Raw genomic sequence first — 14,350 nt, 5'->3', positions numbered from 1 at the left:
TGTGGGCCAGGGTCCAGGGCCCTGTGAGGAGAAGGCCATACCTCCTTTTTCTCTCCAGTGCCCAGGCCCAACTGCTCCCTGACCGAGGGAATGCGCTCCTGGGTCTCAGGCTGAGGGCTGCTCGCCCGGGCATCACCTGCCGCAGCAGACATGCTGGAAGTTCACCTGGGACCCTCCCAGTGGCAGGGCAGCCCCTGCCGTCCCTGTCCCTGCAGCCTGGCTGGTTTCTCAACATGCAGCCTGTACACTCACGGGTTCCCCTCGTACTGTGCGTCCATCCCGTGCCAGGAGCGTGGAGTTGTTCCCACAGCATGTGGTCCTTCTCGGCGTTGTGAGGACAGTGCAGTCCCTTGGGTGCTGGGTCAGTCTGCCATTATCATCTTCACTCACTGCTCCCAGGATCCTGACTCCTTGGGCGAAGGTCTGGGGCCTTCCAGAAACAACTGCCTCCACCCTGGCTGGCTTTTCCACCTTCTTGCACAGAGGCCGAAGCCCTGGTTCTCCCTCTGCAGCCCAGTGGCCAGTAGCATGGTGCACCCGGCATGGGCCCTGTCATGGAAAGCCAGCAGCTCCCTCCCTCTGCAATATCATGGTGTCCCTCCAGCTTCCATCTGGCTTCCCGCACCACAGTGCGGTCGGCCTGCTCTTGAACTCAAGATGAATCGAGGTGTGTGACCGACACGCCTGTGTCTGGAGTCACCTGTCCCACAGCGTGTCCATGAAGTCTATGATCCTGCTGCCTGTGGTTTTGACGTGCTGGTTCTTGCTGCTGTATGGACACAGCATAATTATCTACCGGCACCTGTGGATGGCGTCAGTGTGGCTTCTGGCGTGGAGCAGCCATGATGGGCTACTCTGAACCCGCCTGCCCCTGGCTTTTGGTGTACACCTGGGTGTGACCTCCTGGGTTGTGGGCGTGCATGCCTAGCGTGGTGGCTGCAGAGGTGGTGGTAGAGACCAGCCTGGGTACAGAGGGCTGGAGGGCTGCAGGTGAGGTCGGGGCTGGAGGCTTGCCAGGGAGACCACCGGCCAGAGGCCAGACTCGCCAACCCCAGCAGCTGCATCGGGCATGGAGCGCCGCCTCGAGGCAGGGTCCTACGGGGTCCTCCACCAGAGTGGGCTGGCCAGGGAGAGCCAGGCACTGGTGGGGTCGGTGGGGGCTTCTGGGGAGGCCATGCCCCAGCCCTGCCCCCGCCTCTCCACAAATGTCAGCACCAGGGCCTGTGCCGGGCTGGCCATGGCTCTGGCTCCGTCCCCCACTCCCACTGAGTACACTGGGTGCAAGGTCAGGGAATGGTGTGGAGCTGGCCCTGGCTCCCAGCTGCCCAGGATAGCCCACAGGGAGGCGGCGAGGCCCTGCCTCCTGGCTGAGCAAATGATACCGGCCCTCTGACCCTGCCTCTTGCAGAACGGTGGCAAAGACAGCCCCTTGGACATGCTGGGCACAGACATCTGGGCCGCCAACACCTTCGACTCCTTCAGGTACCTCTCCTCCCTTCCCGCAGATTCCCTGCGGCATGCGGGTTTGCCCAGTGAGAAGAGGAGGGACATGGAAGGGATGCGGCAGAAGATGAGGGTCAGAGGGAGAAGGGAAGGGAGGAGGTAGCGGGGAGAGAGGGGGCGTCAGCAGAGGGGAGGGGCTGGGAGTTGGAAGCATACAGTCAGTGGCCCGTGGCAGGTGGTCAGTGGCCCATGGCGGGTGGCAGAAGCTGAGGCTGCAGACCTCACCCCTCCTTCCGGAGAGTCATGGGAGGAGGGACTGGTTGCATAGAGGCTGGAAGAAGCTGGGGCCACAGTGAGTCGGGCTCTAGAAGGTTCCTGCGGGCCTCAGGTGTCAGCCAGGGCTCCTCAGGACAAGGATGGTGGCCTTGGAGGGCTTGATGGTGGTATCACCTGTGTGGACAGTCTCCGGGGTCTGGGCTGGTCAGAGCTTGGCTCCGCCCTTTCCCCGTTCACCCATGCGAGGCTTGGTCATCCTCGAGTCCCTTGGTCAGGGACCCTAGGCACAGCCCTGCTCCCCAGCCTCCACCCGTGGGTGTGAACACACCTAGGCGAGGCTGGGCGCTCTGAGTGGGCATCAGGCTTGTATGGGCTGAGGAGGGGAGGGCTGGGCTCTCAGGGCCCCTTTGGTGCGGGCCCCACCTGGCCTCCGCCTGGTCCCGCTCTCCGGGCTCAGCCCAAGCCGTGGCCCCGCCAGTGGCCTGTCGGGGACCAGACCTGTGGCCCCTCACCCCACGTCACTTGCCCTCCCTCGCCCTCTAGTGGTGCCACGTGGGACCTGCAGCCTGAAAAGCTGGACTTCACCCAGTTCCACCGGAAACTCCGGCACACCCCCAAGCAGTCCCTGCCGCACATCGACCGGGAAGGGTAAGAGCGGGCTCTCCTGCGAGAGGGTGGGGCTCTCCCAGGGCGTGGTAGGGCTCTCCCACCAGTGGGGAAGGCTGGGGTCTGGTGGCCATGTCCCAGGTTGCTCTCCCGTTTCAACCAGAACGCAGGCTCGTGGCGTCTCCTCTGCCCTGGCGCCCGGCCCTCCAGTCCCCGCAGCCCTCACCTGACAGTGCCCGCGGGTCAGGGCCCCAGTCCCTGGGTCTTACTCTGGAACCCACGTCAGAATCACCCAGGGCTTGTGAAAGTCCAGAGGGCTGGGCCCCCCCCAGAGCCAGACTTGGGGTGCCGGGCAAGGATCCGCAAGTCTCCCAGCCCTACCAGGGGATGTGGGCGTGGGCCCGGGGAGCCACCAGGGTGAGGCGATTCCACGCCAGGCTCGCCCCGGCCGTCACCCTCGCCTGCTGGGTGTCTTTCAAAGGTGGCACCGGGGTAGGGGCTGCCCCCGGACAGGAGCGGCCCCACCACCGTAGGGTGCAACAAATGGCTGCGACTGCTTTATTGATTTAAGTGACTTTCACTGAGGCCAAATTCGCATCCCGCGAAATGAGCCATTTTGAAGCGTGCAGGTCAGCGGCCGTAGCACATTCACCGTGTGGTCTCACCACCATCTGGTCCTAGCACCTTTTCTCACCCCAGCATAAAGCCCTGGGCCCTCGTAGCCATCACCCCCCACCTCTCACGTTCCCCCACTCCCACCCTGGCAACCACCGTCTGCTTTGCATTTCTGCAGCTGTGCCTCTTCGAGACACATGTAGCAATGGGTCGGATGTGACCTTCGTGTCCGGCTTCCTTCCCTGGGCATCGTGGTTTGCTGTGATGTTTGAGGTGGGGTCTCACTCTGTCGCCTAGGCTGGATCACAGCTCCCCACAGCCTTGACCTTCTGGGCTCAGGTGACCCTTCCGCCGCCTCAGCCTCCCGAGGAGCTGGGATTACAGGCACGTGCCACCAAGCCTGCTAATTTTTTAATTGTTTGTAGAGACAAGGTCTTGCTGTGTTGCCCAGGCTGGTCTCCAACTCCTGGGCTCAAGCAGTCCTCCCCCTTTGGCCTCTCAGAGTGCAGGGATGATAGATGTGAGCCCCCGCGCCCGGCCTGTGTCATGTTTTTGAGGCTCACCTGTGTTGTCACATGTGCTCCTTTTCATGGCTGTGTCATATTCCACGGGTGGATGCCCACGGTGTGCTCTGTCTTCTCCCCTCAGTGCACCCAGTGGCTCCACCTTTTGCTGCTGTGAACATCCGTGTACAGGCATCTGAGTCCTCGCTTTTAGTTCTTTGGCACGTACTAGGCATGGGACTGCCGGGCCACATGCAGTCCTGTTTACCTTTGGAGGGCTTCCCGCTTGCAGGGCGTGAGGGCGCCGGTCTCCCCACCCCGCAGTGCCCCTCCCGTCTGTCGGTCCATGTTTATGATTGCACCAACAGCCTTGTTTTCCACCCAACCCTCGCCAGCCCGCTCCTGTCTCTCGCCAGGGGAGTTCTGGATGGTTCTCAGCAGCTATGGGCCTTGCCCTGCCCAGGTGCGGGAGGGGGTTGGAGCTTGGGTGTGCCAGGGGCAGGCAGGACTTGGCTCCTCACACCAGCGTGGCCAAGATGTTGCCAGGCCTGCCAGGTCCCCACAGGGTGCTGGGTGCCATGGGGAAAATACGTGTGCACACATGCACACAGATGCACACATGTACATGGATGCATACATGTGCACACATGCACACACATATGAACATGCATGCGTGTACACATGAGCACACAGAATATACAGTGTGGTCCCTGTCCAGTCTGCTGGGAGGAGGAGATGTGCCAGCTGCGGGTATAGACATGGGAGGGGCCAGTGTCAAGTGGAGGTTGGGTCAAGGAAGCAAAGGCAACGGGACAGGAGAGAGCACCTGGGCTGCAGCCCACAGGAGGCTCCGGGAGGGACTGGCTTGTCCCGCTTCCCCCGGGAGCACAGCGCTGGAACACAGTGGGGAAACTGAGGCCCAGGGCGTGGACCAGCCAGCTCTGCCTCTGACGACAGCATCCAACTGGAGTTGCTGTGAGGCCGGCATCCCAAGACGTCTGTACCGCAGCCCTGAGACTCCTCAGTTCCAGCACACCGCTGCTGTGCAGTGGTGACGAGTGACCCCCAGTGCCAGGCGTGGCCCCTTCTGAAGCGAGAGTCACGGCATGCCCGCATCCCCACAGGCTGTGCTCCTCGGCCAGGCTCACCTGCTCACCGGGAGCCTGAGATTTACTGAAGGCAGCCCGGGGGACACGGACTCTCTGGCCAGAGTCTGTTATTCACGACTTCCTGGGGAGTCTGGACACAGTGTCCTGTGGCTGCCTGGTGGCAAGCCGGGAGCCGTGTCCCCTTCAGAGCCCACCCCTGGCTGGGACAGGCCCGTACACCCCTCACAGCTGCCTCCCGGGAAGCAGGGCACCCCTCGGTTGCCAAGGCCCCCCACAGCCTGGTCTCCAGGGGAGACAGAGACGGGAGGCTGTTGCACTCGCAGCCCAGCTTGTTCGCTTCCACCTCTGCCCCAACCCCAGGCCTCCAGGACAGCAGCCCTCCCCTGCCATGGCCCCTGCCCGGCCCAGGGCATGAGGGCAGAGCTGGCACCTGGAGCAGAGGGACTGTCCACTCTTCGAGTGGCAGGGAAGGTCAGCCATCTCAGCCCTGCCAGGTTTCTAGGGCCTCCCCCCACAAGGCAGGACATGGAAGGCCAAGCAGGGCCGTTTCCCAGGCCCGGCTCCACGGCAAGGCAGGGAGTGAGGATGGTGGGTGCTCCGGCGGGCTCCCCTGGCTGGACAACGGACTCTGCAGGGCCTGTGCTGGCCATGCCTCCCCCTTAGCCTGCCAAGTGGGGACCCAAGCGAGCCACCATCCCAACGCCTGTGTCTCTGCCTCTCCTGGTCCAGGTGCGGCAAAGGGAAGCCGGAAGACGGAGCTGGCATCAACCTGACCGACATCGAGAAGGTCCTCCCAGTCTGGCAGGTGGGTGCAGGGCAGACTCACCACACCCGCTCGACCTGAGTCCCAGCGTCCAGTGAGCCGCGTGCACCGCAGCCATGGGTGGGGGAGGGGGTGCCTGACACGGCCCAGGTGTCCCGCTGCAACAGTGTGTGTGACCACCGTTGCTGTGATGTGGCCAGCCTGGTGGCAGGCCCGACGTCCCCTGGCACGAAGAGGGCCGCTCAGGAACCTAGCTGTGTCCAGCCCGTGGTGAGGCGTCCGGTGACATGGGGCAGGGTGGGAGGGCTGCAGCTCCCAGCGGGATTAGGGGTTTTCAGACCTGTGAAGAGTGCAGTCCCTCTGCTCTGGCGCCTGCTGTGCTCGGGGTTTTGTCACCGATGGGCCTCTCTTGGGAGCCGGGTGGCCCCAGGACAAAGCAGGTTCATTCAGCAGAGATGTGGTGAGCCAGGATCTCAAGCTGGGGGCACAGGCTCCGGGTGGGGACAGTAGGAACTTGGCCGCTCTACGGGTGGGCCGGGCCTGCGGGAGAGCAGGGTTCCTGTGGTGACTTAGCCGTTCCTGTCCACCACGGCCCTTCCCCACGTCCCGCATCCTGGTGCGGGCAGCCCCGCATGCAGCGTCTCCCGGTGTCCTTCCTTGTTGCTCGCCGTCCGTCTGCGCGTGGGCCTGGTGGCGACCGAGGGCCAGGCGTGCAGGCCCGGCTCCCACACTGGCTTGGGGTGCCCTGCGTGGATCTCATGGTTTCCTGCCCACACACGGAGCTTCCTGGATCTGTGGGTTCTTGTCGGGCATCTGAGAGACAGCGGCCCCTCCTCCCTCCACAGTCCCAGGTTCCCCCCACCGCCCCCACGTGTGCTGGGCGCCGCCATGTCCCTGCCACAGCCTGCCCGTTTTTGGCCGCCCTGTTTTCCCTCCCCGTGTGGCGCTGCTGCCGCCGTAATCTCCAACTCACAGCCTGGCTGCGTGGACCCCGTGACCCTTGAGCACACTTTTCTTTTCAGACACTGACGTTTTCGTCTCCAGAGTCTCCAGGTGGTTTTTCCTTTGTGACACCAGTTTCTGGTGCCTTCTGTCTTTGGGAGCCACGGGGCCTATTCTGGTGGCTGTTCAGCGTCCCCAGCCCACTGTCACCCGTGCCACACTGGTCATTTCTCCCAGTTGGTTTTTCTCCTGGCTGCAGCCACAGGACTCACTGCCCACCTGGTCACTTTATAGTAGGTGCTAGAGGTTCCAAGCAAGACGTCATGGGGTGCTGAATTTCTTTTCATTCCTGTCAGTGTTCTGGGCTTTGTTCTGGAGCGCAGTGAAGTCACTTAGAAACACTTTGAGTCTCTCAAGACTTGCTAGAGAGCTTTGCTGGGGCTAGAGACCTCAGGGTAGATGTCACCCACAGCCGAGTCCATGCCCTCCGAGACCCCTGCCCAGAGCCCCGTGTGAGGGCACACCAGCCCTGAGTGATCCAGGGGTTCTTTCATCTGCTCCTTCCAGGCTTTTCAGCAGCCTTGGAATGTCCTCACCCTCATACACAAATGCATGTCCAGCTAAGGACTCCGGCCCCCAGATTTCTGGATTTGCTCTCCATAGGTTCTCTCCTATCTCGAGCCCTGCCTTGCAACTCCGAGTTACCTGGGACTCCCTGGATTTTGAACCCTGTCTTCTCAATTCAATGCATTGGAACCACTAGGATCTGGCCTCCCCTCCCTGTCTCTGGGTGGTAGACTGAGGCACACGTCGAGGTCACCTCAACAGAAAGGGAAGCATGGTGACATCAGGGCGGAGAAAACTGACAGGCCCCAGCCTGACCAGAAGGTCATGGCCGACACCCCGAGTGGAGGGTCGAGGGGATACCGTGTGCACTGAGGGACCCCAATGCGTTCTGTCTCCTTCTGAGGAGCACAGCCTGAGTCTGGTCCTGAGGAGACGGGGGTGAGGACCCGTCTCTAGAATTGCTTGACGAGGAGGACGGGGACAGAGGAAGCACTTGGGTGGTGGGGATGGGAGGCCGCAAACACGGCTGAGGCCATGTGAGGTCAGCAGGTTCATTCTGCAGGATGTCAGCTTCCTGCTTGAAGGCCATGGGACGGCCATGTAAGCAAGCATCCTCAGCTTGGAGAAGCGCGTTAGGACATTGAGGGCACAGGCTTTGTGTCGAGAGCGTGTCCAGGCAGGTCAGCAGAGATGATAGCACGCAGTGTAGACATGCAGTGGGGAGGGCGTGGGAGTGTGGGCAGCCAGGGAGTATGGGTGAGGGGGTGTGGGAGTCCCATCCCGTCACAGAGAGGAAGACCTGGCAGGGCCTCTTGTGGCAAGAGTTGCCTCAGTTTCCTTCTGGCACAGTAAGGGGACAGCCGTGCTCCACTGTAGGGTGTCAGGAAGATCACCTGCACTCCCTCCCGGGAGGCCTGAGGACAGAGCCCACACGTGGCGGGCCTGTGGGTCTCTGTGGCAGTCACCCCGCACCCGAGGCTGTGGCCAGCCCCCTGTGTTCACCCAGGTACCCAAGGCTGTGGCCAGGTACCCCCATCCAGCTTTGTGACCACAGTCCCCGGTGCCTTGAGAAATGCCCTCCTGGGTGTGTGGATGCGGTGTTGGGAGCTTCCAGAAAGGCAGGATTCCGTCTCTGCCTGGGTCCATCCCTTGCCCATGCATTGAGTCCCGACCAGCAGACCTAGCCAAGCCCCCACCTGTGCCCTGGCACTGTTGATCGAGGACAAACTTTTTCTTGCTATCATCTCCTGTGTTGGGAGACTACGGGCCATGACACTAAATGGCCTCCAGGTCTCAGTGGCTTCATGCAGCTTTCCTTCCAGCTTCCTGAAGCTCAGGGGCCCCAGCTGGCCTCTGGGCAGCTCCTGGGCACTCAAGGTCCACTGAGTCCGTTCTGTACCCTGGCCCTCAGCTCCAGGCCCCCAGACTGCCTGGTAGGGACTGCCTGAGAGACCTGGGGGTCATGCCCTGGGGCCTAAATGCCACAGCCCACGAGTGTCACTTCCACGCACAGCCCACGGGACAGCACTGGTCGCCTGGCCCTGCCCAGCTGCAGGAGCTAGTGGGGGTTGGGAAGCTGGAGGGGGAGTGAAAGGGCTGGCGAGGGGGCCATGGCTGCTTCTCGAATAGCCGGCGTACCTGCTGGGCTTCCCTCTTCTCTCACCTGTTTGCATGACCGACCTCGGGAAGCTGTCTCCTCCAGCCACAGAGAGAGACATGTGTGACACTCGGCTCCCCAAGAAGCGCCATGTTGAGGAGCATGACACACGCGCACAGGTCACGGGCTACAGCCCTAGGGCGGTGAATGCTCGGACAAGCACTGCTCCTTGTCCAGGCCAGGTCTCCGTGGACATAGTCCCCATGTTGGGGCTTGGATGAGTCTGAGAACAGAACAGGGGTCCTCGTGGCCCCTGGGCTACCTGCCTGCCACAGATCGCTGGACTGTCTCTCACGGGGAGTTCCACGTGGGTGCCTGTCACCGCAAGTATCCTGGAGGTGGTGCCTTGGCTGGGGGTCACACGATGACCCCAAGTGCCTGCTCAGTCGAGGACCCTGTCCCTGGCCGTCCTGCCTGGCTGTATTCCACATGGGTGGTGAGTCCAGGCGAGTATCCCCGCAGGGCTGGTCTCAGGGCCTGGGACTTGGGCTCAGGGCAGCTTACACCTGCATCCCCAGGAGCCCCCGCTATGGTTCTACACTCGCAAGAGGTGTTGGCAGTTGGGGGGTGTACGGGCGACGCTAGTGGTGCCCACTGTCCCCAGGCCCTGCCCCTCTCATGGGTGCCCAGAGTGCAAGGAGCAGGTGTGCTGGGACAGGACAGCCAACAGCCAGGCTCCACGGCGCCCACACGCCTGCAGCCTGCAGGAGTGGAGGCTGGCGTTACCCCCCACAAACTCTGCCCAGGGAGGCTGCGGACCCTGAGGCGGTATGGACTCATTTGGGTCCTGGGGCTCAGGCTGCGGCCTGGGGACCCAGAAGCCACCGTGGCATTTTGGTCATGTGCACGTGAACCCCGCATAAGTAGGGGCTGACGTTGGCAGCAGCGGTGTGCACGGGCCAGCCCTGTGCTTTGTCGCCCTTTCCCAAGTGGCCCCTGGGTCCTGGCACAGGGAGGCTGCGCCCGGCCACGTGGCACCGGGCTCCCACTAGAGGGCACCTGCGTCCACTGTTTGCTGTCAGATGGGCCGCAGACACCCCAGGACAGCAGACAGGACGGGGTCTGTGGGATTCTGGCCTCACGGACGTGCCTGGTCACTACGGGGGCCCGGAAGACGCAGGGAGTAGATGCTTTCTGGCCTCATGAGCATTCCAAGGCGACCTTCGCACGGGACCAGAGGGAGGACTGGGGATGGCTGAGGAGGGGCAATGGGTGTGGGGATTGAAAGACCCTGTCCCAGCTGAGCACAGTGGCATCCCCCTGTGGTCCTAGATACCCGGAGGCTGAGGTGGGAAGAGCGCTTGAGGCCAGGAGTTGGAGGCTGCAGGGAGCTTGCCACTGCACTTCAGCCTGGGCGACAGAGTGAGGCCTCGTTTCCAAAAATAATTACCAAAAAAAGGGTGCCATCCCCCGGCTTGGCCTCAGACGAGGACAGAGTGAGACTCCGACTTCTCCTCCCCGTGCACTCCCTAAAGGACCTGAGGGACAAATGCGTTTTCAAAGTAAAAGTCACTGCCCTCCACCCCACAATGACAGCCGGTCCCCCCCACCCAGGGCTCTCCTGGAGGCGTAAAGAAAGGCAGGCGCTGCCGGCCCGTTCCTCCAGCAGAGGGCGTTGGCGCCGCGTGGTGATGGGGCCACTGGCCAGGCCGCCAGTGTGGCTCCCTCCCCCCAGGTGGGCAGCCGCAACTGGGTTGCTCCCGGAGGTTGCTCCAGGAGGCTTTGTTGGCTCTGCTGTCTTCTGGAAGCTTCCAGGAGATGCTACTCCCAGGCGTGAGGATTATTCAAGTACCCTGAGAGCGCAGAGGCAAAGTCTTATGATACCAGTTGCTTCACATGCAGCCCTGCCCCCCCCCCCACATCGTGGCTCCGTGGTGCCGTGGGAGGTGTGGCTGACTTCATTCATTCCGGCCCCAGTACAACCTGGCAGCTCTGTGTGGACCGGACGATGACGTGGCCGTGATGGCCTGAGTTAAACGCCACCTGGCAGCCTCCCAGGACGGGACGTGGAAGTCTCCCTGTTCCTCCAGTGGGAATTGGGCAGTGAACGCACGCACCACAGTGCCCCCGGCCCAGGAGCCGTGACGTGCTGGCACCTGATCTCCCTGCCGTCGCATGGAGCCACACCGCCACGGGCCTCGTTGAAAGAGGCCGGGTCTCTGTTGGAGGCCACCATCTCGGGGAGGCCTGTGAGCACCGCTTCTTCTCATACTCCCCACCCATCCCGTGGCTTCTCCCTGGCGACCCAGTCACACACATGCATCCAACTTGTCAGTCTTGCCCAGAAGAGGTCCCCGTGCCCCAGCAGGGGCTCTTGAGACACGGGCGAGCGGCCACACGGGCTCTGGCAGCACCTGCCCCACAGAGACCCACACCCAGCACCCTCGGCCGCAGTGGTAGCCTCGTGGCTGCTGTCTGAGTCCCGTCCACGTGGGCCGCCCCGAATTCTTACGTTCGCGGCTGCACAGACTGGAGACCTCCACGGAGCTGGAGACCCAGGCCTTGCCCTTGTGACATCATTCCTACTTGCGGCCGGGGTGGGGGTGCCACCGCTGCTGTGAGGGGTGGAGGGGGAAGATTCTGGGCAAGGCCTCATGTGCGGCAGGTGAGGGTGGATGCAGGTCCCTTCATGAGTAAGACGAGAAAGTGGAGGTCTTGTTCTTCTCTCTCCTGCTGAAGGCAGCAAAAATGGACAGAGAAGGGGGAGAAGAAAAAGGGAGAGAGAAAGGAGGAGGGAGGGAGGGAGACAGAGAGGGAGAGAGACACAGGAGGAGAGAGAGGAGAAAGCAGGAGAGAGAGCGGGAGGGAGGCAGAGACAGACCGAGAGAGGGGGAGAGAGACTGAGAGAGGAGAGAGACACAGAGTGAGAGAGAGGGAGACAGAGAAGGAGAGAGGGAGAGAGAAACAGAGAGAGGAGAATGGGGGAGAGAGACAGAGAGAGGGAGCGAGAGGAGAGAGAAGGAAACACACAGAGGGAGAGAGAGACAGAGAGAGAGAGAAGCCCCTACTGGCAGCTTCGGAAGAGGAGGACGTGCAATGTGAACGTTTCAATCCGACAGGTTTCCCGCGGCCGTCCTGCCGTCAGGAGGGCACGTACCTAGCAGCCCCTCTGCCTCCCAGCCACCTCCGCTTCCTCCTCAGGACAAAAATAGGCGCCCACACAATGCGGGAGGCAGGAGCCCTCGGAGCCCCGGCTTCCTGTCTGGGCCCCAGGTAGCCAGCCCGCTGGGAGCGGGCAACGTGCGCTGTGAGGCGAGCCTATTTTTGCGTCTGTTATTTGAGTCTTTTTTTAGAGAAAGAATTATTTGGGGGTGAAGACTTCTGTTGCTGACAGCCGGGGAAATTCCTGGGCAGGGTTCCCACGGGGACCTTTTTGCTGCCTCCCGACAGGGTGGGGCACAGGAGCAGGGCCTGCAGGCAGGGCGGGCTGGCTGGCTGGCCGTGGGGGTGGCCTCCGGGGACCCAGGGGGCCTGCCTCCCCACGATGCCTCAACGCCCAGAACTCCGCCGGAGTCCGCCGGAGTCTTACAGGGAACGGCAGGCTGCGGTCCACAGGCTGAGCTCCTGCAAGTAAAGCTTCGCGAGGATGCAGCCTCCCGCTCACGAGCCCCGGCTATGGCTGTAGCATGGAGTGGCGGCCTGTGGACCACGTCACCTGCAAAGCCCGCCGTGTTCATTCTCTGGCCCTTGACAGAAACGTTTGCCAACTCTGATTTGGAAAAGCAGCAGCAAAAAGCCCTGAGGTTAACACAGGGGGCAGGAATCCTAGCGTCCCACTCCTCAGTCCCCCACACAGCACTGTGTAACATAGCAACGATGTTCCCGCCACGTGCTGTGCGGACCGCATGCCCATTCCACGTAGGTTGCAGGGCTGTGCTAAGCATCAAGGTCATGTCACGACATTTATCTGTAAGCTTGAAAAACACTCTACAGGTGTGGTGTGGCCTCATGAAGTAGCACGGCGGCGTGGCCTTGTGAATTAGAATGGCCTCATGGAGTGGCTCCGTGGTGTTGCCTCAAGGACTGGCACTGTGACGTGGCCTTGTGGCACGGTGGCATGGCTTCATGGAGCGGCATAGCGGTGTGGCCTTGTGACGTGACACAGTTACGATGGAAGCAGGCACAGCTGGCCAGCCTGGCAGACAGGAGCTGTCTTGGAGTAGACAACAGGTGCCTCTGTGGATTCTTTGGGGGGGAGTAGGGTAGGAACTCCGGGGTTCCCAGGACAGGCCTGAGGAGGACTGTCTGCCTGCCAGGAGTGTGGACCAGAGATGCTCAGCCTTCTCTCTTCTGTGTCCTCCCTCTCCTCTGCCTGGGCCATGCCATCCCTCTGTCATGGCCCTGCTCCGGTTTCACTTCCACCATGAAACTGACCTGGGGAAGCCAGACACTCAGCCCTGAGGTCTCTTGGCTCCATGAGGGGCTTGGCTCTAGGTCATTTTTGAGGGGCCCCGGCTTTTCATGGCTTTCCTTATGTTTGCTTCCTGGAAGAAGCAGACCTTGGCTGAGCCTCAGGGTTGGCCGGGGAGGTGGGCCTATGGGGAGAGAGACGTCCGGCGTCCGGGCGGGGAAGCCAGCAAGCCTGGCTCGGGAGGGGAGGCTGCTGCGAGTGGGAGTCTGGGTGTCTCTGAGAGACCAAGGCTGTTGGTGGAGGCCCCAGAGGTCTCGGGACGTGACCAAATAGGGACTTGCCAGGTGTTCTTGGCAGGAGCAGAGAAATGCATGCTGGGAGGCCAGTGCTGGCCGAAGCCAAGGGCCAGTGCTGGCCGTTGCCGTGCCCTCCCCCTGGAGGCCCACAGGGATCTCCCTCAGGGCCTGGAAGAACTTTTGTTCCTCCATTAGGGGCAGGCTTGGGGCTTCTAAAACAGGACTTTCCCCCTCCCCTTGGAAAGGTCGCCTGGCCCATGCTTTAGGCCAGACTATACCCAGAGTCCCTTGCTGAGTGTCAGAAGGCGTGATCAGTCGGGGGTGGCCTTGAGGCCGGCACAGGCAGGGAGCACTGGCAGGACAGCAGGTTTGAGTAAGGCTAGGCTGAAGACAGCCTCCTTCAAGGCCTCGCCAGGCCTCTCATGGAGACGGATGGCTGCCCGGCCCGGGCCTTGGGGAGCGAGCTCGGGCCTGTGAAGAGGCCACCTTGGCACCGGAGCCCAGTGCTGCCCGCAGGCCCAGCAGCGCATGTGGCCCTGTGGACGGATGCTCAGAGGCAGCTCCCCTTCCCTCACACGCCCACCCCGTGAACCAGGCCGCAGGGCCACAGCCTTGTCAAAACTGGCCTGCGCCCTTTCAGGGTTGATCTGGTGAGGCACCAAGACTCGGTCCCAGCCTCATCAGAGGAGGCCGCACGGGGCCGGCACATCCCCCTCCATCCTTGGCCGTGGCAGGCGCCAGGCAGGAGGATGCGGAGGTGCTGCCCAGGCGAGAGGCGTCTGGCCTTCCTTGGCCCGGCGGGGTTGCGCTCTCCTCCCAGTGGCGGGGGCCAGGCGTAGCCCAGCTCGGCCATTCTTGCTTGCCCTGCCTCTGTCACCGGGCAGCAGCGGGGTGGGGAGGGCAGGCCTACGTGCGTGGCCTCAGGCGCGAGGGACCGCCGACTCCCAGGCTGGCCCTCTGCGGGCGCCCCAGGACACGCCGACTCTCGGGGGACGGCCAGCTTCTAGCGGCGGCGGTGGTGGAGGAAGCTTTCTGCTGGCCGAGAACAATGCCGGGTCGGCCCAGGCCTCCCTCCACCCGCTCTTCCTTCCACTGTGAGCTGTGCGGTCCCAGGCTGCTCTGTTGGCTGGGCAGGGGCGGGCCAGGGGAGATCGGTGCGTGCGACCCCCGGCCAGTCACCTTCCCCTCCCCGGGGGGGCCAACAGCCTCGTGCGCGCGTGGC

General features: G+C 62.7%; 1 protein-coding gene across 1 annotated transcript in view; it reads left to right on the top strand.

The window, feature by feature from the left end:
* CTIF (cap binding complex dependent translation initiation factor) overlaps nt 1-14,350 on the top strand; it is a 114,303-nt gene that overhangs the window by 13,952 nt on the left and 86,001 nt on the right. Inside the window, exons 3-5 of the mRNA XM_008050802.1 lie at nt 1,409-1,482; nt 2,263-2,367; nt 5,282-5,357. Coding sequence (XP_008048993.1) covers nt 1,436-1,482; nt 2,263-2,367; nt 5,282-5,357 — 228 coding nt within the window. The 5' untranslated portion in view covers nt 1,409-1,435. The remainder of the gene's footprint in view (nt 1-1,408; nt 1,483-2,262; nt 2,368-5,281; nt 5,358-14,350) is intronic.

Source organism: Carlito syrichta, unplaced genomic scaffold (genome assembly GCF_000164805.1).
Source record: "Carlito syrichta isolate Samal-C Ts95f unplaced genomic scaffold, Tarsius_syrichta-2.0.1 Scaffold153698, whole genome shotgun sequence".
Classification (NCBI taxonomy): Eukaryota; Metazoa; Chordata; class Mammalia; order Primates; family Tarsiidae; genus Carlito; species Carlito syrichta.
Note: the sequence above shows the minus strand (reverse complement) of the source record. Positions and strands in the feature narration are given on the sequence as shown.